Source organism: Hemicordylus capensis, chromosome 3 (assembly GCF_027244095.1).
Source record: "Hemicordylus capensis ecotype Gifberg chromosome 3, rHemCap1.1.pri, whole genome shotgun sequence".
NCBI classification, from domain to species: Eukaryota; Metazoa; Chordata; class Lepidosauria; order Squamata; family Cordylidae; genus Hemicordylus; species Hemicordylus capensis.
In genome coordinates this window covers 115,600,788-115,624,700 of record NC_069659.1, presented here as the reverse complement: position 1 = coordinate 115,624,700, position 23,913 = coordinate 115,600,788, and the positions used below count along the sequence as shown (strand labels likewise).

The following is a 23,913-nucleotide window of genomic DNA, read 5'->3' as shown; positions in this document are numbered from 1 at the left end:
TAAACAGCAATCTGAGAGCCTGCACTCTAATCAACCCCTAGGTGGGGGCGGGAATGGGCTCTTCTAGGTCTTTCTTTCTCCTTTAGAGTAGACGGTTTAGGCCATCTGCTTGCCAGAAATGATTCCAGTCATATTGTGCAAGACTGGAGATTTTGCAGGCAACCAATCAACTTGCCAGGCTTGACTTCACAGGCTAAGACACTTGTTCTGATGTAACAGCAACATAGAGAAAGAAACTAAATGAAAAGGGGAATGCTGTTGTGGATATGACCTCATAAAAGGAGGAGGGAAACTGGAACAATGACTGCATCGTTTCAAACATGACAGAGAAGAATATGGCATCCGGAATGAAAACCCCTGACTAAACCAGCTATCAGAGCTTTCAACAATCGTTTGGTCTTATCACCTCCCATCGGCCAGATGGAGGTCAATATGTGTGCGGGACTCGGTCCTCCTCCTAGAGGTGGGAGTCTAGGGGGTCTTCAGACCCTAAAAAGTCTGGAAAACCCTGGATGAACATCTAGAGAGACCTATCTGCAATCATCGGACTGAAGGAAGAGAGGCATTTCATCGCCTAGTTACGGACAACCTGCTCTATCCCTTTATCTTTCCTAATAAATCTCTGAGATGTCCACGGCTGTGAGTTTGGCAGATCTACGGCTTTTTTTTATTGATAGCTCTTGCTTATTTTCTGCTATCTTTACTTTGCTGGAGATCTCAGTATTCCAATGCTAACAGCTTTCAGTTTTGCTTCAAAGAATTTTTTAAAATGTCTGATACTCCAGCAATTACTTATTTCTTATTTTAATCTTGTATTCTAAACTATTCACAGCATTCGTTGGAGATTATTATGGGTTTTTTCTCTCTCTTTTCATTTTAAACTCTTTGTGACCCACCCACCCCCACCTTGAACTTTCCGGCAGACAAGTACTTGCAATGGAGAAGAAGAATGGAGAAGATAGACTTGAACAGAAGAATGGCCTCTTTTTTCTCTTTTGATCTGGTTTTTCATTTTATTGTTTTGCAAAGCCACATATCTAACCAGCCTATGTTTGTCTTACAAAGCGCTATGTGAAAAAAATCTGTTTACCTGCTTTCTGGGAGGATCCGACTCTGATTTGCTCTGAATTAATAGTTCTATTTACAGTTCCTTCTGTTTGCACGGCTGACAAAGTGTTTTATGGCTGAACAATCACCCTTTCACTATTAACTATCTAAGCTCTGACTGGGGAAATGAAAGTGTCGGGAAGGAGTTTGTTGAGACTTTGACTTTACCTTGAAGAAATCCCATACTTGCTACTTGGCTGAGCTGGAGTGATGAAGATTTATTATTCCTCATTCTTTTCATTTTTTCTGAATGTTGATCTTGTTAAAGACTGGGAGGGGAAACTGGTATGGGGAGTGACAGTTAAGATGTGTTTCACTTTAAGATAAATTTAGAAGACTCTATCAGAACAGACCTGAAAGCTTTAATTTTATTTGAAAGTTTACATGGTTCAGTTGTTTACCTTTTGTGTGTGTATTAATAGAACTATTTGGCTTTTGGAATTACAGCTATGGTGAGGTTTACACGGAATGATTTCAACTGGCGGGATTTCTCTGTGTAGAAACTTGATAACCGTTTCCCCCAGGCACATTATAGCTATAGTACTGACATGGCTTTGTCTATCCCCTATGAGAAAATGTCCTTGGACACTGTTTCTAAGATTTCAAATTAACGCTTTGTTGGGTGAGTGGAAAGATTCTCAAAGCCTCAAAGATTTTAAGGCTGACTTCCACCTTTTTTCTTTGATGCTTCTTTCCTTCTCTTTGGCTTTTCAAGATATGTGATTAATTCAAGGTTCTATTTATTTATCTATAGGTTTTAACTTAGAGTATAAGTATATATTATACCTCATTAATTGGCTCTTCAATGTATTCTCTGTGTTCAATGTATTCCCTTCAATGTACTCCCTGTATTGTTCCTCCTTTTTTTCTTTTCTCCATCAAACATTATTTAGGGAGTTCCACATAGGGTTTAATACTGGAATAACCTCAGTATTCAAAGTCTTAACCTAAGGAGTTTCTTCTGTACAGGTGTTGTGCAGAAACCCATGTGTAGTGATCAATACATATGTATCTATTCCGCCAGGGGCATAGCAAGGTTGGAATGGGCCAAGATGAGATTTTAAAATGGGTTTCCAGCCCTTCAAAGTCCAGGGTCTCCACACACCCCAGGCCCCCAAGGATTTAAGTCTGATATTTCAAAATAAGTATGCTGCCTGGAAATACATTTCACTGAATACACACACACACACACTTCATAATATATAGCGATATACATTGAGTACTATATACTTGTGCTACTTTTAATGCCTAGAACACACTAGAAACACTAATTATTAAAATGGCCCCTTGCTGCAGATTAGCAAAGGAGACTTTCAACCACGCAGTGTGAGCCTATGTATGTTTTCTCAGAATTCAGTAAATTCAAGAAAGTTTGATTCCAGGAGGTTTTTCACACAAGGCTTTTAAAGCCCTTTAATACTCATCTCCTCTGGAATGAAGGTGCTGCATTCACATGTTGGCCAGATTTACCCTGAAGTCCCTGCGGGTTATTGGAGAGCAGTTCACACACAAGTAAAACAAAACAAAACAAAACAAAACAAAACAAAATAAAAGCACAACACATGCTTCACAGTTCTCACTCAGACCTTCTGGGTTGCAAAACAGCTTGAACATAAGTGCATTTATAAATGAATGAATGAATGAATATAATATTGTTTGTTCCAGAAGTTTTTGTAATTTTCTGCCATGAAACAAGCCACTTATAGGCCTTTTTAGATAGTTTTTGTTTTTAAAGCCAGCAAACTTTTCAATCTGTTTTAAATTAAATATTCAGAGACTTCTCAGTCTCCCCCCCAATATCAAAGCCCTATGGCAAGCAGATCCCTATATACCCGGGGTGGGGGGTGGTTACCACAAAAAGGAATTCACAGTCTACATGGCAAAAGCTGTGCTGGATGGTCTGGGCAGAGGGTCTGCTGCTGCAGAGAATTCTGCCTGCCTCCTTCCTGGCTTGCTTGGGGCCTGCCAAGTTCAGGCTTCAGGGAAGCCTACTCAGAGTATAGCACTTTGCTGGTGAAGTCTGCTGCTGAGGTTCCTGTTGTAAACCAGTTATCTGGTCTGATAGAACAAGGAATTTAAAATTCTCTGAATTCATTTTTGGTTTGGCTAGAATCATGGATGTCCTTTTATCATTCAAGATTTTCTCAGTCCATCAGCTTAACATTATTATTATTATTTTCATTTATATCCCGCTCTTTCTCCAAGGAGCCCAGAGCGGTGTACTACATACTTAAGTTTCTCCTCACAACAACCCTGTGAAGTAGGTTAGGCTGAGAAAGAAGTGACTGGCCCAGAGTCACCCAGCTAGTATCATGGCTGAATGGGGATTTGAACTCGGGTCTGCCCGGTCCTAGTCCAGCACTCTAACCACTACACCACACTGTATACTATATCTCTCATTTAATGCAGCTGGGACAGAAAAGACTAGGAGATCCAAGGTTTTTTAGAAATTTCCTTTTTGCTTAGTATTAAAGAATAATACACAACAAAACATATTTTATTAAACATACACATTATAAGACTCAGTTAACCCACTTAATGAAAGTTTTCAAATAAATTTCTTTTCTTATTATAATTTACACAGGTCTCAAATCAGATGTAGGACAAAATTAGAGCAAGGGAACTTATACTCTCTCTCCTATATAATACAGAATCTAATCATTAATACTTAATACCATTTTTTGAGCTTGTGGTGCTCAAACCACAGAGCATTGGGGATGTCTCACTCTGCGTTGGTTAGTTCTCTCCTCTTTAGACTGCCTGATAGTAGGATGATCAATCATGCTGGGGCAGACTTTTTCTTTTTTAGTTTTCCCTTGAGGGGTTCAAGATTCTTTACTGATAGCTACTGGTGCCTGCTTAAGGACTTTCTAGATTAAACTAACACTAATGTATTTTTCTTATGTTTTGGTTTATAATACTAATAAAAACATTAAAAAAACTCAAACATGACAGAAAAAGATAAAATAGGGAACTTGACTTGACACTTTAAGCAGCTGTTCTCTGGTTCAATGATTTCCTAGAACTGCATGAACAGAACATCTATAATGAATGTAAGAACTGTACACTTCATTTTCTCATTGAATGAAAATATAGTTTAACATGGACCTTTACTACACTTCTCTGTATAGAATTCAAACAGTCCCTCAGACTATAATGAATATCTTCAGAAGCAGTACATAATTTACATTAGGTTATTTTAAATTCAATTTGATCACTTTAAATATACTTTTAAAATATACTTTAAAAATATACTTTAATACATATTGTTAAAATCCAAAACCTTCAGGATAGGTTGTGACATGAAGTGAAATGAAAACTTAGATTAAGAAATCCTTAGAAACAATTACAGCTTTTTTTAAAATGTGAGAATAAGATAGACATGTGGCAGCAACTTTTTTTTAATCCACATGGCTTAACATAACTCAATAACTATTTTATTTATGTATTAATACAGCCAATCCAAATGACTCTAGGCAGATTACATTACTATAAAACAGAAAAATAATTAAAACAGTTAAGCAATAACATAAGAACATAAAAACAGCCGTGCTAGAGGACCAAAGCCTATCTAGTCCAGCAACCTGTTTCACAAGTGGCCCACTAGATGCCTCTGAGAAGCCCACAGGCAAGAGCTGAGGTCATGCCCTCTTTCCTGCTCTGGTTCCCCTGCAACTGTTATTCAGCGGCATCTTGTCTCTGAGGCTGGAGGAGGCCTATAGTCACCCGACTAATAGCCTTGGATAGAAATGTCCGCCATGAATTTGTCTTGGCCCCTTTTAAAGCCATCAAAGCTAGTGGCCATCACCATATCCTGTGGCAGAGAATTCCATAGATAAATTGCACACTGTGTGAAAAAGTACTTCCTTTTGTCGGTCCTAAATTTCCCAGCCTTCAGTTTCATGGGATGACCTCAGAGAGGGAGAAAAATTTCTTACTGTCCACACTTTCTGCTTCATGCATAACTTTATACACCTCAACCATATCCCCCCATAGTCGCCTCTTCTCCAAACTAAAAAGTCCCAGATGCTGTAGCTTTGCCTCTTGAAGAAGGTGCTCCAAGCCCCTGATCATCTTGGTTGCCCTCTTTTGCACCTTTTCCAGTTCTACAATGTCCTTCATAAGATATGGTGACCAGAACTGCATGCAGTACTCCAAATGTGGCCACACAGAGATCTGTACAAGGGCATTATAATATTAGCATTTTTATTTTCAATTCCCTTCCTAGTGATGGAATTAGGTCTTTTGCACAGCTGCTGCGCACTGAGTCCACATTTTCAACAAGCTGTCCACCATGACCCCAATATATCGCTCCTGGCCAGTCACCATCAGAGTAAATGTGAAGTGTGTGGCGGGGGGGGGAGGTGTTTGCCTCAATATGCATCATTTTACACTTGCTTACATTGAACCACATTTGCCATTTTTTAAAAAATAGAATTTTTGGTTTTATTCGTAATAGAAATAAGACTGGTTACATCTCTGAGGTTGACATAATCATACATGAATTAGAGCAATGACTCATCCACAACAACGAAAGCAAAAGAAAAGGAAAAAAGACTTGTGCAGAGTAATAATATTTAAGTATACTTGAATGAGTTAAGATAATCTGTAAGAAATAGGGGGTACGTCTAAAAACTAAATCCAATCATCAGAGAGAAAAATGAACCTCAAACCTCCCATAGAACTCTCACCTTGGCCTTAAAACAACGATTTAAAACATAAAAATTCAATGGAGAAGAAAATGTAAGCATTAAAACACAAATTCTCCCATAAGTAAAAGGTACATATATTGTAAATACGGAACCACATATCCACCAATATTTTATAATCAAAATTCCCATCTTGTCCCCAGATATGCAAGTGACAGAAACCAGTTAAACCTTCAGCAGCCCTATTCTTCATTTAGCAAACAAAAAAAAAGGAGAGATAAATGGAAAGATATTCTTTCATGAAGAGACAGACTAACTTGAGCCAAAACTGGTCTCTATAACCCACCACTGGGAGAATAGGCTATCAAGCTATGACACCGAGATCTCTCCCCGTACATACATGTAGTCCTTCTCAGTTTCCTTCTGACTGTTTGCATCACAAGCAGTTCATTCAACAGTTATCATTATACAGTTTTCATAACAACCAGTAAAAGCCCATAGGAGGAAATGAAAGTGAAAAAAGATACTGAGAAGAAGAAGAAAATAGATATGACAAAGGTATATATTTTTTAAAAAGTTGAAATTTGGTTTCAACTAGAAACTAATAAATTGTTCAAACCAAGACTCAAGAGTACCAAAAAGTCAGACACTGAGCTTTCCAAATAAAATATCTCGATACGTAGTCTTTTTAAAGCTATAATATCATATAATAAAATAGTGCCAATAATCTTATGCCTTAAACTTAAAATTCCCCCATTCTTAATATATCTCATTTCTTCTATGAAAGGCAAAAGAGAAACATAAAGAAGCGAAGGACAAAAATCTGTGACAATTCCTTAAGTCATTAAAACTATCGGGTTTATCATACAACATCCCATTTCCTAATTAGGTTATTATCTGTTTCAAACCATTATATAGAGCCCCCTAACTGAAAGGCTGATTAATGAGGTATAATATTGAATTATACTCAAAGTTAAAACCTATATTTGAAACCCTAACTTAGTTACATTAATTATCGTTTCTTCCATAAAGGTATACAGCAGTTCCTTAAATCATTGGAACATTCGAAAAAAAATCTCAGTTTCTGAGTAGGTTATTTCAATGCTAAACCCCTATATAGAGTTCCCTAAATCTTAATGGTTAAAAGAAAGAAAAAGGGAACAATTAACACAGGGAATACATTGAAATACAATAAAAAGGTATAATATTTAATTATACTCTAAAACCTATATATGAACCCTAAATAAGTCAAATATCTCAAGAAAAGGAGCCACAACGGAGGAAAAGGAGACCTCAAAAAGGAGAGAAAAGGAGAAAGAGAGAGAGCGGGGTGGGGGGGGACAAGCTCAGGGGGAAAGAGAAATAAAAGAGAAAAGATAATTCCATTATATTGAAAATATATCAGCAAAGAGAAATAAAATACTGATAGATACATCACTAAAAATATCAAGCTTTTCATTTATCCCAGCACAAAGACAGAAAGAAAGAAAAGCTGGTAAACATCTCAGCTGACTCACATAACATAGGGTTAATATCAAATCTTAAAACCAGTGTCCAAGGACACTCTCATTTAGGGGGAGACTAATAAACAGTGCCTGGACTTTAACTTCTATGCCTGGGAACAAAGGGTTATCAAATTTCTATACAGTAAAATTCCTTCAGTTAGAATCTTTCTGCGTAAATCTCACCGTGGCTACCTATCCAAAAACCAAGTAGTTCTGCCTAGGACACACCCAAAAGACATATAGCCAAAGCAAATAAACTTTTAAATAAGATTTAGATACTTTAAAAGACCCCTTTTTGTAAAATCTTCTTAAATTATCTTAAAGTGAAACACCACTTAACAGTCTTCTCCCATACCAATTTCCCCTCCCTGTGTTTAACAAAAAGTACCATGGTTGCAACACCAGAATAAAAAACCATCATCACTCCAACTCAGCTGAGTAACAAGTTTAGAAATTCTTCAAATAAAGTCAAGATCCCGATACAAAATGCTAATTGACATTAACTGTGATTGAACAGCAGTTCCATCAGTGGTATTGAACTACAAAAAACCGAGAAGTCCTGATTCCACTAAGAGAGATAGAACATAGGAAAACAGTCCTCCTTTTCCTCTGCCGAAACAGTCAGCCAGTTCTCACCAGTCACTTTCATTTCCCCAGTCAGAGCTTCAGATGGTTGGTAATAGGAAGATAATTGTCCAGCCATAAAACACTTTGTCAGCTGTGCAAACAGAAGGAACTATAAATTCAAGGAAGATCTGCCAGGCAAATCCTCCCAAACGCAGATAAACTAAGTCTTTCTAGTTGGGACTTCGTAAGTAAAACTTAAGCTGGTTAAATGTGTAAATATGTGGCATTGCAGGACAGTTTTAAAAAGACCCATGAAAGAGCTGCTTTTCTCTCCAATCCAATCAACTTCACCATTCCTCTTCTCCATTGCAGATGTCACACTTTTTTGCTGAAAAGTTCAAGGGGGGTTCTCAGAAAATACAAAATTCATGATAATCTCCGACAGATTACATGTAAATTAAAGATCAAGATAAAATAATTAATTGCTGTAGCCTTTAACATTTTAAAAGGATTCTTCAAAGCAAAACTAAAAGCTAATAGCATTGGAATGCTGAGCTCTCTGGCAAAGTCCATAGAAGGATTCAAAATAGAAGATAGCAAAAAAATAAGCAAAAGTTGAGAGTAAAAAAACCATAGATCTGAAAAACTCACCGTAGTCATCTCAGAGATTTATTAGAGCAGGAAAAGGATTTATAGCAGGTCGTTTGTTACTGGGCGGTGGAAATGCCTCTTCCCGTTCAGCCCGATGATTGCAGATAGGTCTCTCCAGGTGTTCATCCAGGGTTTCCCAGACTTTTCAGGGTCTGGCGGGCCCCTGGCCCCACACCTCCAGAAGGGGGACCAAGCCCTGCACACATACCGACCTCCATCCAGCTGATGGAAGGTTTTAGGACCAAACAGTAGATGAAATCCCTGACTACTAATTAGTCAGGTGTTTTCATTCTGAACGCCATTTTGCTTCTCCGCATTTGCCATTTTGTTGCCCACTCGCCCCATTTGGAGAGACCCTTCTGGAGCTCCTCACAATGTGCTTTAGATTTCACTAACCTAAATAGTTTCATGTCATCTGCAAATTTGGCCACTTGACTGGTTTTCCCAACTTCTCGATCATTTATGAACAAGTTAAAGAGAATTGGTCCCAGTAATGATCCCTGAGGGACTCCACTTCTTACTAGGGGTATGCAAACAGGTTCGAATTCAAACCAGTTTGATTTGAAGGTTTGAAGTCAGACCAAACAGGGCATTGCACTGGCAATGCTGGTTTGAGTTTGAACCAATCATGGCTGGTTCGGTTCAAACAGACTCGAACCTCCATTTTAGGTGCTAGTGGCCATTTTGTGTCATTTGTCTCCCTTGATTTCATTTACTGAGCACTGATTGGCCAGATGTCTCTGGCTCTCTGGTAGGTTTTCCAGTAGTGCCAAGAACTGGCACTCTATTGGCCATGGGGGAGGGCAAAGGTGGGGGCTCCCAAAGGAGGGAGTTTCAAGTTTTATTTAAAGGCAAGCCCTGGCCTTGCAAAAATCACTCTTGCTGCTTGCTGTTGCTGACTACTGCTGGTGGAGAGTCTGGCTCTGGCTTCTTGTGTTGTCTGCTTGTCTGCCTCTGTGCTGGTGGTGAGGTCTCCCCAGTCCCCTCTGTCTGTTTTTTGTTTTTGGTTTTTTTACCTTCCCCAACTCCCCCTCCTTCAAAGTGATTTTCCTTGGCTGAGTGTGTGTGTGTTTCTGTCGCTGCTGGATTTTTTTTCCTGAGTGAGTGAGTGACTGACTGTCTCTCTCCTCTCCTCTCCTCCTCTGTGCCCACTGCCAGGGGGTGAGGGGCTCCACAGGCCCTTTTGGCCTGAGAGACATCTCTGACTCATTTCCCCCTTGTTCACACACCCCTGCCCCCTTAATTCCTTCTTGCTTTTTTACTGACTGGCTGCTGCTTTTCTGAGCTGAGTTGAAGAGTCCTCAGCTCAGCAGCCTAATTTGTTTTATTGGGAGGGGGGGGGGTCCTTGTTTTTTCTGGAGCAGATGCTTTTCTTTTTTAATCTTTTCCTGCTGTGCTTAGCACACAGCATGCTCCAGAGTCCAGTGGGGGGGCTGCTTCCCCTCTCTCCTCTTTCCCACCCTTCCTTCCCCCCCCCATTTCCCCAGCACATTTTTCCCCACCAGCTTTTCATTTTATTTCATTCAGTGTTTCTGTTTTAATTTGTTTGTTTGTTTGTGTGGGTTGCCAGAAGGTTCCCTATTCTGCCTTTCTTTTTGGTGCCTTTGTCCTTAGCTTTCATTAAACAGGGCCTCCTTTCTTGTTTGGGTTTGGGGAGGTATTTTTTCCTGTGTCTTTTTTTAACAAGTTGTCTCTTGTTTTTACAGGTTGTTCCTTGTTTTTACAGGTTCACCATTAGTTGCCCCCCACATTGTATTGTATTGTCATGGTATTGTGGGTGGAGTGGGTGGGTAGGTGCTGTTTAATTCAGGGTTTTTTTTGATAGAGTTTTTTTGTTTCCTACATTTTTAAAAAAACCTTGTTTTTAAAAATTAAGTCAGAGTGTCAGAATGCCTGCTGACATTCTCAAAGAACTCCAAAAGGTTAGTGAGGCAAGTCTTGCCCATGTAGAAGCCATGCTGGTTCTTCTTCAGCAAGACTTGTTCTTCTATACATTTAACAATTTTGTCCTTAAGTATACTTTCCATCAGTTTACCTGGGACAGAGGTTAACTGGCCTGTAATTTCCCAGATCCCTTTTTAAGGGATTTTCCTGGATCCCTTTTTAAAAATCAGAGTTACACTGGCTACTTTCCAGGCCTCTGCTACAGAGCATGATTGTAGGGACAAGTTACATATTTTAGTAAGGAGATCAGCAATTTCACATCTGAATTCCTTCAGAACTCTTGGGTGGATGCCATCGTGACCTGATTTGTTAGTTGTTAGTTTTTCAAGACAGTTTAGAATACCCTCTTTCGTCACCACAAATTTGCACAGTTCTTTCAGCCTCCAAGCCTGAGAAGCTTAATTCTGGAGTGGGCAGATGGTCAGCATCCTCCACAGTGAATATGGATGCAAAGGACTCATTCAGCTTCTCTGCAATCTCTTTATTCTCCTTAACAATCCCTCTCGTGACCGTATCATCTAAGGATCCAAGCACCTCCCCGGTAGGTTTTCTGCTTCTGATATATTTAAAGAAGTGTTTGTTATTCCCCTTGACACTTCCAGCTATATGCTCCGCAAACATTCTTTTTGCATCCCTTATTGTCTCCTTGCATTTCCTTTGCCAGAGTTTATGTTCCTTTCTGTTCTCTTCATTTGGGCAGGACTTCCATTTTCTGAAGGAAGTCTTCTTCCCTTTTATAGCTTCCTTGACTTTACTTGTTAGGCATGCTGGTGTCTTGGTGGTACCTTTCCTCCTTTCTTGGTATACATTCCAACTGAGCTTCTATTATTGTGATTATGAATAGGTTCCATGCTTCCTGGAATGACTGGACGCTCCTGACTTACCCTTTCAACTTCCTTTTTACCAGTCCCCTCTTTTTTTTTTAGAAGTTTCCACTTCTGAAGTCCAGCACATCTGTATTGGGACTTCCTTGGCAATATTCCACTCGCATATAAGCTGAATTGGATCACACTATGGTCAATGTTCCCCTATAGTTCTACAACTCTGATATCTCGCACAAGGTCCTTGGCATCACTCAGGACTAAGCCCAAGGTTGCCTTCTCTCTGGTTGGTTCTGTGACCAACTGTTCTAAGGCGCAGTCATTTAGGATGTCTAGAAATTTGTCAATACCTCTCTGTATTACCTCTCTGCAATATCCACATATGAATTTGCACATGAATTTGCCCAGTTTATGTGAGGGTAATCGAAGCCACCCATTATTACAGCTCTGTCTCTCTCTGAATCCTTTCTGATTTGCTTCTCGAACTCCAGGTCAATCTCTGAGTTATATTTATTTATTAAAAATAAAAAGATAAAATAGTTCAAAACCCATTTAAAAGTCACCAGTGGTCAGCCTAGGAAAAGTCTGTTTTCAGGGCTCTTTTAAAAGCCATTAAAGATTTCAGACCTTGGATTTCTACAATGAATGCTTTATTTCTTCCTTACTTTTAAAGCAATATTTTAAAATATCTTCAAGGTTTAAATGCAAAAAAACAAACAAACCCAAAACACCCCCAAAACAAAACCCCAATATCAAGAGAAGTTACCTGTGGTACAAGGCTGACGTGGATATTGCAGAAGTTTTCTCTTTTGGCCTTAAACTGAAACTGTCGGAAAGCTTCCACAAAAGGCATTCCTTCAATATCTCCAATAGTTCCACCCAACTGAAAAGGAATGCCTATAATTAACCAGCTGAGAAAAGAAAAGGAAAATGGTGCGTTGGCACTTACCTGAAGGTTCGTTCTCCTCAGTGGTAGGGAGTGGCTCCTCATGATTGACAGGTTGATCTTCCCACCTGCCCGGAGACAGGGTTAATAAGCTTTCAGCACACAGAGCTCCATCAGAGGATCCACCCCCAAAGACTCCAGAATTCAAAGCCCTGTAAAATATACACTTTGGTGCGACAAAAGGTAACTCCTTAGGAAAAACACTGTATGGAATGCCACAAGAACAGACAAAAGAGTGCCAACAAAGGAATGCATTAAACAACTCCCAGGGGAAAGGGGAAAACCCCAAGGTAACTGCCCTAGGGCTAACACAACGCCCCAGGTAGACGGACCACCCAGAAAAGAAACTGCCCAACAGAACAGGACAGAAAAGAGAAAATAGAGCCAGACGAACGAGGGAAGAGAGGAGACACTCCTACCACTGAGGAGAATGAACGTTCAGGTAAGTGCCAATGCACCATTCTCCCTCAGTGCGGGAATGTCTCCTCGTGATTGATGGGACCTGCCAGAGCCCCTGAAATCCCATGAGCAGGAGAGTCTGGTTTTTAAATAGGCACCACGCACTGTAAAACACACCTCCCAAAAGATACATTCACAGATACCAACATAGGAAGCTGCCATGTACTGAGTCAGACCATAGGTCCATCTAGCTCAGTATTGTCTAGACAGACTGGCAGTGCTTCTCCAAGGTTGCAGGCAGGAATCTCTCTCAGCCCTATCTTGGAGAAGCCAGGGAGGGAACTTGAAACCTTCTGCTCTTCCCAGAGCGGCTTCATCCCCTGAGGGGAACATCTTGCAGTGCTCACACATCAAGTCTCCCATTCATATGCAACCAAGGCAGACCCTGCTTAGCTATGGGGACAAGTCATGCTTGCTACCACAAGACCAGCTCTCCTCTCCTAGACCAGCTCTCCTCTCCTAGCAGCATCTGGATTTTATAATGTCTAATAAAGGTAAATACCGAGAATGAGGTAGCTGCCCTGCAGATATCAGACAAAGGCGCTAAAGTGGTCAACGCTGCTGAACTTACCGCGCTCCTGGTGGAATGAGCCAGAACCCCCAAAGGCGGGGACCAGCCTTGAGAAGTATAGGCCAAATTGATACCCTTACAAATCCATCTAGTTAATGAATAACTGGAAACCTTGTGCCCAAAGAGCAGTCACAAAATGACACAAAGAGGGACTCAGTGCACCACAGAGACTTAGGGGCTATTCTTATGATCACAAAAATCGGGCTAGGAAAATCCTAGCCCAATTTTTTTGATCGTTAGAATCACCGTGCTCGCAGCCAAGCCTGGTGGTTCCGGAGCGGCTAACCCACTCCTGTAGCCCACCTCTTAGCCCAGGTTTCCGCAAACCCGGGCTAACTACTTAAAAGCAGCCTCCCGGCTCGGGGGTCTCCTCAGTATGCCCTGCGCGCTTGCGCAGGGCATACTGGGGCGTCCGGGGGCCGCGCGGCCCCCGAGCTCCCCAGCCCCCACTGGCTCCGTCTCTGAGCCAGCCATCATGTGGGCGGCCAATCCGGCCGCCCAGGGCTCCCTGCACGCTTGTCTGCGGGAAGAGCGGGCTTAGCCCGCTCTCCCCACAGTTTTGACAAAACCGGGTCTCACAGATCGTGAGACCCGGCTCTTAGTGCGTCTCATATAGATCCTAACAGCTCTACCCACATCCAATGAGTGCCATGCCCTTTCCTTATCTGAATTTGGATTGGGACAAAAGCATGAGCTCCTGAGCCCTATGAAAAAATGAATTTACCTTGGGGAAAAGGTGGTATCAGTTCTCAAGAGCCCGTTGTCAGGAAAAAACAAACAAAGCTCCTTATGCACAGAACGGGCTCCTAGCTCAGAAACTCTGCATGCTGAGATTATTGCTATCAAAAACAAAAAAAAAACCAAAACCTTATAAGTAAGTAACTTCGAGGAAACAGAAGCAAGTGGTCCAAAAGGGTCCTTTGTTAGGGTTGTGAGGAATACATTAAGGTCCCAAGTGGGAAACCTGTGCACTGTGAGTGGGTTCAGATTAGAAGTAGGGGTGTGCACGGACCGGTCCGGGGCCATACAAAAGGCCTCCGGACCAGTCTGGAATTTGGCCGGTCCAGCGGTTCAGCGGGGGGGGGGAGTGTATCTTTAAGGGCGGGGGGGGGTAGTGCTCCCCCCCGCCGCTCTTCCCCCTCCCGCCGCTCTTCCCCCTCCGGCGCTGGACTTTTCTAAAACGTTCTTGGGGCAGCAGAGTTCCTCCCTGCTGCCCCTGCCCCCGTTGTTGTCTTCCAAGTTAACAAGCAGAAAAAGCTGGCGCCACATATGTGCCCGGCACGGCACGCGCATGCCCGTTGATGCCGCTGGCGCGCATGCGCCACATACGTCACGTATGTGGCCTGTGCGCGCAAGCGGCGGCGACGGGCACGTGCGCATGCGTGACGCCAGCTTTTTCTGCTTGTTAACTTGGAAGACAACGACGGGGGCAGGGGCGGCAGGGAGGAACTCTGCCGCTCCAAGAACGTTTTAGAAAAGTCCAGCGCTGGAGGGGGAAGAGCGGCGGGGGGGAGTAATACCCCCCACCCTTAAAGCCACACTCCCCCCAGTGCCGGACCACGCCTCCGTGGTTCCGTGCACATCCCTAATTAGAAGCACTCTTCAAAAAACTCTTGACATGAGCATGATCAGTTAGGCTTTGGTCAATCTCAGAATGCAACACAGATGTGATAGCTGCAATGTGCCTCCTCAAGGTGTTGGGACGAAGTCCCCTGTCCAGACCTGACTGAAAAAATGCCAAAACCTGGGGCACGGAAACAGCTAGGGGAGAAATTGCCTGAGAATCACACCACCTAACAAAAGCCCTCCAGGTAGTCTGATATATACTTTTAGTGGAAGGTTTGCAGGCGGCCATGATCGTATCCACAACCCCAGAGAAATAAGCACTATATGCTAACACGCTCTGCTCAATCTCCAAACAAAGAGATTAAACCACTCCAGGTCCAGGTGGAACACTGGACCTTGACTATGGAGATGAGAGTCTGCCCCCGCGCTCATGGAGGGAGCCAGAGACAGCTCCACCAGGTCTAAAAACCATGGCTGACGAGGCCAATGTGGAGCCACCAAGATCATGTCTGCTCAGACACAGAGCCTGTGTATCATCTGGGGAATAACAGCCATCGGAGGAAAGGCGTAAAATAGGCCGCTTGGCCATGGAGCCACACTTTCCGTGCCCTGGGCATAGAATCTGGAACCAGGGAAGCTTTGCATTTGCCGGGAATGCAAAGAGATATATGATTGGAAGCCTGAATTCCCTTATGATGAACCAGAAGGCCAGAGAGCTCAGAAACCACGCTGATGGATCCACCTGGGCCCAACTTAGCCAGTTGGCCACTATATTCAACTCCCCTTTTATATGTTCCGCTGACAGGGACACCAGGTTGGACTCTGCCCAAGGAGTAGAAGAGTCGCTTCCAGCATCAAAAAGCATGTCCTTGTGCCCCTCTGCCGATTCATGTGGGCCATGGCAGTTGTGTTGTCTGTCCTGACTAGCGTGGGCTTGTGCACCACCTGGGGGAGTAACCGCTACAGCGCTAGCTGAATTGCCCTGAGCTCTAGCCAATTTATGCTGTGAGCCCTCTCAGAGGCTGACCAGGTGCCCTGAACCCAGAGAGCCTGACAGTGGGCACCCCACCCCGTCAGACTGGCATCCATGGTCATCTGGACCTGAACTGCTGGCAAAAAGTGGAGAGCACCTCTCTGCTGAGAACTAGCTTTTGCTGGGACTGCTGGGTCACCTTGCCCTGCCAGGGTAGAAGGGCCCACTGCAATCCGCAAAAATGAAACTTTACCCAGGGGGTCAAACCTATGGAGGAGATCATTGCTCCCTGCAACTGGCTCAGGAAAGGAATGGAGGCCCTTGGATGACATTGCAGCACCCAACAAGCTTGGATCATCTTTAACCTCCAAGGCAGGGGAAGGGAAAACCTCTCCCCTGATTGTGTCTATGAAGGAGCCTAGATGGAGAATCTGGGTCAGAGGACTCAGGGAGCTCTTCTGGTAATTCACAATGTACCTTTGCTCCTGCAGACAGGTCAGGGTGTCCTGGATATTCCTGAGGCTCCTCTGGATGGACGGTGACCTGATCAGGATGTCATCCAAGAAAGGCTGTAAATGAACCCCCTTGGTCTTCAAGTGCACCACAAGTGCCACCATGACCTTGGTGAACACATGAGGTACAGTTGACACACCAAAGGGGAGGGTCTGATACTGGAAGTGAGACCCATTGTAACAGAACTGGAGGTATTTTCTGTCCTGAGGATGGATGTGACCGACAAAGAGCCGCATCACATTTTTCATCCTCTTGGTTCTTTAAATAATGTTGTCTGTCCTTGGACAAAATAGCACCCGTGACCAGGGCAGCGACCTCTGCATCCACCAGAGGAATTTTCAGTTTGTCCATGACTGCCTTGGGCACAATGTAACAGCTACGCACAGGTGGAGGGGGCTGCTTCCCTTCAGCGGGTCTGTCCCATCTGAATGGTGTTTAAGAATAGCTGAGGGCAAGGCACTACTACCCTGTTTCCCCGAAAGTAAGACCTACCCTGAAAGTAAGACCTAGCAGTAATTTCTGATGTACCGCTAATTGCCCTAGTGCATTTTTTGGGGCTAAAATTAATATAAGACACTGTCTTATTTTCGGGGAAACACGGTACCTCCTTAGACTTATATAGAACTTCGGGATCCCATTCAGTCTCATTAGGTGCTAAGGGGAGAGTGCCCCCAAGCTTAAGAATCTTTCTAGCCTTGTGTAACAAGACTGGAAAGTCCTGAAAAGAAAACAAATGATGGGAAACACTTTGAGAAAACTCAGCCTCCTCTTCAGAGAGTTCCTCCTTCTCATTGTCAGACACAGATTCATCCGTGTCTGGATCATTGTCAGGAACACTAGGTAGTTCTGGAATCAGCAGCCCCTGGGGTGACAAATCAAGTGGCTGCTGGTTGGGCTTGGGCCTTTTCCCTTTAGACCCACAATGTGAGGAAGGAGAGCCCTGCCCCAGTGCACTAGAAGAATGGCTTGGCTGTGCTTTAGCAATTCTAGACTTATGAGCAGAGCGCCCTCTGGTGGTGCTCCTTTTGGTTTTGTCCAGCTGAGGCTCTGTTGGTGGCTGCATCCCGCCCTCAGAATTGGCAAAAACAGGAGAATTGGTGGGAACAGGAGTGTCCTGCTTCCTTGTGAGCTCCTCCGACACCATCCTTCTAAGAAGTGCTAAAAAGCACTCAGGGATCTCCTCCTCCTCTGAATCCCACCCCCCTACTTGCTGGTAGGGCCGGCTGCAGGAGCTGTCACCACCTGCACTCACCTGGGTTTGCCTAGGGACCATGGAGGCTCTGGAGGAAGACATTATTGGGGGACTCGGCCAAACAGAAGAGAGCAGGCATTGGACGTGTGCACTGCCTCTGAGTCCTCCAACAAGCGCAGCCAACCTCTTCCCTATCTTGCCCTTCGTGGCTGCCTTATGGAGGGAATGAGAGATTGCCTTGCCTTTCTTTGTTGTCTGAGCAGTGGCGGAGACCACAGCACTCCACTCCTGCCAGCACACAGAAGCAGCGGTGGAATCCTTAGAGAGAGGGGGAAATGCCTCTCTCTTTTTGCTGCCTGCCTGCACGGCCATGCTAGAGGCACTGTGCAGGAAGCATCAGGCCCGAGTGAGGGGGACCACGACAACAGTGCTAACCATCTCCCTTTCCCTACTGAGCTCATGGCTGGGATGTCAAGGGAAGCCGGGGGAGGGAGAGACAGACCACACAAGCCAAACAAAGGCCAACAAGAAAAAACAGTCACACCGAGCACTAAAACGAGCTCCCGCTCCGAGCGAAACAGGGTGAAGACTGGAGTCTTAAGGGGTGAATCCTCCGATGGGGTTCCGTGTACTAAAAACGTATTGGTCCTGTCTCCAGGCAGGGGGGAGGATCAACTCGTCAATCACGAGGAGACACTCCCCACTGGGAGAATTCACCTATATCAATCAACTCTATATTCCATTACCAAAAAACCTTTCAATTTAATACATGTTAAGGGCTCTCCATATTCTCTCAAGCTCCAAAATGCCAGGAAATTGTGCCTGTTAAGCACCATGCCCATCAATTGAGCACCTGAAGTCTTCTGGCCTCATCTGCCACTGGATGCACTCCCCAAAGGCTTTTTGAGGGTTGTGTACTACTGCTCATTAAAAGCGAAAGCCCTTTTTATTTCTGATAGGGCCTCTGCCCTTCACACAACCATCCACTTGCTACCATCTCTTGACCAGAGGCTTGCAGACTTAGAAATGTCTTTAATTTTTTTTAAAAAAATGTTAATAAAAATGTTAGAAATGTTTTTCCTCCTTTGTGAACCTCACTTCTGCAAGATCAGACATCTCACACAAGACTTGCCTCTTTGATCACGCAAACACCATTTGGCATCCTGACTAAATTTATTTGAGGGAGTCCCAGTGAAATTAAAAGGACAAGCTAGGCTTGCCTAACTTGTCCTTTTAATTTCAGCTGAACTTTCTAGTGGTGTATGGCAAATATAAGTTTAATATAGGAGTTAACTGCTTGACATAAGCTTCGCCATTTTGTTAGAGTTTGTAATAAGAATTTGCTTATGCTGAAATAATTCTTACCCCTGGTAGTTAGGCCCCAATACTTCACTAGAGTAAATTTAGTCAGGATGTCAGCCCCTGTAGCCTGCAGTTATTTAGCAAACCTTTAGGATTACAGCATAAAATGGAGGAGGAAAAATGTTTGGTGTTTACAATTTAAAATAGTTCTCGTTTTGATTCACACTTCTATAGATGTAACATTAATACTCACTTCAATTACACATATCTGTGGCTCTTTCTTATCACCATCCACAGGAACTTTTGCCTGATTCATTACCCATTCCTGAACAGCATCGGTAATATGAGGGACAACTGCAAAACAAGCCAAACGTTAATGCATGGAAAGGTCAGAAATGACTGCCAAGATATCGCTTTATTTACAAAAAAATAAATAAAAATCCAGAGAAACACTATCAGACTGGACTTTACTACTACTACAAATATTTATATATCGTTCTTCAACCAAAGTTATCAAAGCAGTTTACAAAGAAAAATAAATAATACATAAATAAGATAGTGGCCTGTCCCCATAGGGCTCATTATCTAAAAAGAAATATAAGCTAGACACCCTCAACAGCCCCTGGAGGGATGCTGTGCTGGGGTTGGATAGGGCCGGTTGCTCTCCTCCCGCTAAATATAAGAGGTTTGTTTGTTTGATTTCTAGACCGCCCTTACAGAATAGCTCAGGGCGGTTTACAAATACCACAAAACAGTTAAAATCAATCAATGAACAAAACAGGGGTGGAAATTTAAATACAATAATACAGCTAAAAAATAAAACAATTCAAAACCTTATTAAAAACCCAATACATTAAGAACCTTTTAAAACAGTGTAAAACCCTGGAAGGCCAGGCCAAACAAATAGGTCAGGGATGGGGAACATTGGCACTCCTGCAGATGTTGGCCTACAATTCCCATAATCCCTAGCTATTGGCCTCTGTGGCTGGGGATTATGGGAGTTGTAGTCCAAAAACAGCTGGAGTGCCAAGGTTCCCCATCCCTGAAATAGGTCTTTAGGGCTCCCCAAAATGACAATAAAGAATTCAGATCTGCAGGAATTTCTGCAGGGAGTGCATTCTACCGTCCAGAAGTGGCTACAGAGAAGGCCTGCCTTTGAGTCACCACCAGACGAACCAGTGGCAAATAGAGCCGGACCTCCCCAGATGATCTTAGCGTGTGGAGGGGATCAGACCGAAGAAGGTACTCTCTAAGGTGCACTCACTTTAAAAGTTGTCTTTTTGCTCAATTAGCAGGGAAACTTTAAAAATATGGCATACAGTGGTACATATGCTGGTAACCTCCAGGCTTGACTACTGCCATGCACACTATGTGCGGTTGCCTTTGTACGTAGTCCAGAAACTGTACAATTGGTACAGAATACAGCAGCCAGACTGGTCTCTGGGACAATCCGAAGGGACTGGATAGCACCGATTTTAAAAGAACTGCACTGGCTGCTGCTATGTCTCAGAGTGAAATACAAAGTCCTGGTTATTACCTATAAAGCCCTCAATGGCTTGGGTCCAGGGTACTTAAGAGAGCACCTTCTCCAGCATGAACCCTGTCGCCTATTAAAATCATCTGGAGAGGTCTGGTTACAGTTGCCACTGACCTGTTTAGTGGCGACTCGGACCAGGCCTTCTCTGTGGCTACCCCAGGGCTTTGGAATGTGCTCCCTGTCAAAATAAGAGCATCTCCTTCTCTGCTTGCTTTTAGGAAGACCCTCAAGGCACCTGTTTTCTCAGCCTTTTAACTGAAATTTATTTTAAATAGTTCAATTGTTTTTATCTCATGAGATTGTTTTAACTTTTTATTTTGTGAAATTGTTCTGTTTTGACTCTGGTTTATATTTGTTCTGTTTTAAATTGTGTACACTACCTAGAGATGTGTACACCACCTAGAGATGTACACTGCCTATATACCACAGGCAGTATATAAATAGGATGGATGGATAGATAGATAGATAATATTTGCTTTATATCCAAGTCTGCATATGTCCTTCAAAGACTCTAAAGTATGATGAATAAACAAGAAAAATAAATTTTATGGTAGCATGAATTGTGTTCTGTACCATCAGTATTACTCTTAATTTGTATGTGAATCGTACCTTTGCATGGTATTTAAAAACATGCTTCTGTATGGAACAGGTTATACAGTCAACATAATAAACAGAACTGAATATCTGGCTAATTATATCAGTCCTGCAAAGATTATTCCATTAATCAAATCTTCTAGACATGTGGTTTTTGAGCTTGAACCCTGTTTACAAGTAATGTACTTTAACTGTTTCTTGTAGCAGTAGTAGTAGTAGTAACCTTTGACAATTACACCGCACAGTTTATAAATAGTATAATAAGTGGACTGGAAAGACCTGGGTTCAAATCTGTAATAAACACCAGTGGCCTTTAACACACAGAGGCTGTTGTGAGGATGAAATGGGATGATCCACAAGAACAATGTCTGAGGATACAAATGTGATAAATAAAAACATCTACATGCATATGAAGAATACAAACACACCTTGAACTGTTTTCCCCAAATAATCCCCATGCCTCTCTTTGTTGATAACATGTTGATAGATCTTTCCAGTGGTTATGTTGTTATCTTTATAAAGGTTAATGTCCAAGAATCTTTCATAGTTTCCCAAGTCTAAGTCAACTTCTCCACCATCATTTAGTACAAAAACTTCACCTGAAGAAACAAAGAAATGTTTTTAGTAATATATATTTATTTAATGACATGTTTTCAGTACTGAAAAGGATCTATTGTAAATTAATGCGGGTAGAGGAAATAGGAGTAGGTGTCCAGATCTCTAGAAAACAGGCATATACCTTTTAAAATACCCTCCCAAAAATCCATATTAGGATAGAAAATAATAAAGGAAAGAAATAGTACAGTCATATTAAAAGGGGGGAAATACATGTTAGGTGGGTTCAGACACCACTGGAATGGTATCTGGATCCAATGGGAGACACCATTAATTTTCACTAAGGTTTATGGAACAAATAGATTGGTGCACCTTATTTCAGTTACTCTTAACTGTGGTTTGTTCGTGGGCTGCACCTGTTTTTCTTCTCATGAAGGCCCTGTATGCGATCCCAGGTCTCTTTGCTGCTGCTGGCAAGCCCTCACCTCATAGTCTATTTCCCAACCACTAATCCCAATTACAAGGGTGATGAGCAGCCGCAGAATGAGCTCCTTCAGATCTCTCAACCCACTCCTAACATCCTTCAGAAGGAAAAGGAGCTGTTAAAGCAGTATTAGGGGTGCAAGCTGGCCTTTTGGCTGGCTTGGATCGGCTTCAGGCTCGGCCAAATCAGGTCTGGCCCAGTCCAGCCATTGAGTTGGACTGAGATGGCTTGTGGGCTGGCTCGGGTGTTATACTTGTAGAGACGAATGTGATGAGGATTGTCCTTCAGAAGTAAAGGAAATTCCCCACACTAAATTGGGTGAGGAAAATAGTATTTACCTTACTAAAGTTGTTGGGGACGGTGGAGACAATGGAGGAGGAGGCAGGGGTTCCTTCAACCCCTCCCCCGCTGGCCTCCCAAATGACAGTCGTGGCCGATTCTGGCCTGTAACGATCAACCTCTGATCAGCCCTTCTCCTCCCCTCAAGAGTGAACCGGCAGTGAACCCTCTCTTGACTGACAGGCTGGTGACCTCCAGGGATCAACCAATCAGCACCAAGCAGGTGGAACCTAGAGGGCCATGAGGCAGGAAGAGAGAGGGTTTTTTGTTCAGTTGAAGCTAGGGATGTGTGACCAGGAAAATGGCTGCAGAAAGGAAGACTGCAGGGGCTTGAATTCTCTCCTGGAGTTTGGGGTGAGTTCAAGGAGGGAGGAAGCCAGGGCTTTTAGCTTCTGGAAGTTTAGCCTAGGGAACAGTTTGTTAGTTTGCGTTCGACCTTTTCCTTTCGTGTGCACTGTATATCCATGCAACTGGTCTAGGACTGTGTGCCTGTAACATAACGAAGCTAAGAAATCATAGCCTGGCACTGCCCACCCATCCAAGGCACTGCAAAAGTCTCTGTAAACTTTTAAGGGGACTTTTATATTTTCTTACATCCATATTCTTTGCAACTGGGTAACCACGATTTTTAAAGTGTGCCACTACAATATCAGCTGGAATGCTTTTGGGGAAGGAACCTTGTAATCTTCTATTTTTACCTGCAACTAAAAGCTGAGAAAGCCTCAGACGGAAATAGTCTGTAGTATTTTGAAAAAAGTTTATTTTTCTTTTTTTGTTCTTTGCAATTTCAACAAGCTTCTTTGAGTGGATTTTTAATTCAGGAAAGGGGGGGCTGGAAAGGGGTATACTCTGGTGCAAACATACATCAATTTGATCATTCAGCTATCAAGTTTTCTGACCATGTGCAAGCTTGCACGTAGAAGGTTTTTGTACTTTTTCAGTAATAAGGAGAGTTTTCCATGGAATTCCACCCAAGTCCAGGGTGTGGAGGTTAAACTATGTTCATAAATGGTTGGTGGTGGCAGTGAATAAGCTACTAAGTAGAGGAATGTTTGGGGAAGCAGCCTTTGTTCAGAAAGCATGGGGATGATTCAGCATTTTTCTTCCCCTCATGTGGGCTTGCTCTGAGACAAAGGCTGGATTAAATCTGCTACAGGGTCTCTGCACATGCACAGAGGCCACTCTGCGTGGACTGTCATTTGGGAGGCTGGTAGGGATGTTGGTGGAGCCGCCGCCACAGCCTCCCCTGTCCCTGCCGCCTTAATTATTAAGGTAAATACTTCTTTCCCACCCCCCACCTCCATTTAGTGTAAGGAATTCCCTGTACGTGTAAAGAGGAATCCTCGCCAGATTCCCCTTTACAAGTAAACCCCGAGGTGGCCCACAAGCCATTTTTTTTTAACCAGGGGATGGTCTAGTTCAGAAGACCACCCAAAGTGGACCAGCTCAATGCCAAGCCTGGCTCAAAGTGAGCTGGTTTGCACATACCCTAAGCAGTATTCCATTTCCCATCTGCAGTCTTGCACCAAGCACAGTTAAGTATTACCTCCCTTTTCTATCACATTGCCCAAGATACCAATTTAAAGGAGACTTGATGTCATACATATCTTCAACACCTAGCACCCACCTCCTCCACAT

The 23,913-nt window shown here is 43.1% G+C and overlaps 1 protein-coding gene across 10 annotated transcripts in view; it reads right to left on the bottom strand.

Moving 5' to 3' along the window:
* The window catches only part of CTPS2 (CTP synthase 2), a 161,934-nt gene that overhangs the window by 98,048 nt on the left and 39,973 nt on the right, over positions 1-23,913 (bottom strand). For 9 of the 10 annotated variants that reach the window (XR_008319739.1, XM_053310854.1, XM_053310855.1 and 6 more), the window contains exons 3-5: positions 21,326-21,496; positions 19,020-19,120; positions 12,011-12,127 (exon numbers count right to left, since the gene is read on the bottom strand). Coding sequence is in view for 9 of the 10 variants with exons in the window: in XM_053310854.1 (XP_053166829.1) it covers positions 12,011-12,127; positions 19,020-19,120; positions 21,326-21,496 (389 nt within the window). In the remaining variant the exon portion in view is untranslated. The remainder of the gene's footprint in view (positions 1-12,010; positions 12,128-19,019; positions 19,121-21,325; positions 21,497-23,913) is intronic. The other variant, XM_053310850.1, reaches the window with a different exon arrangement.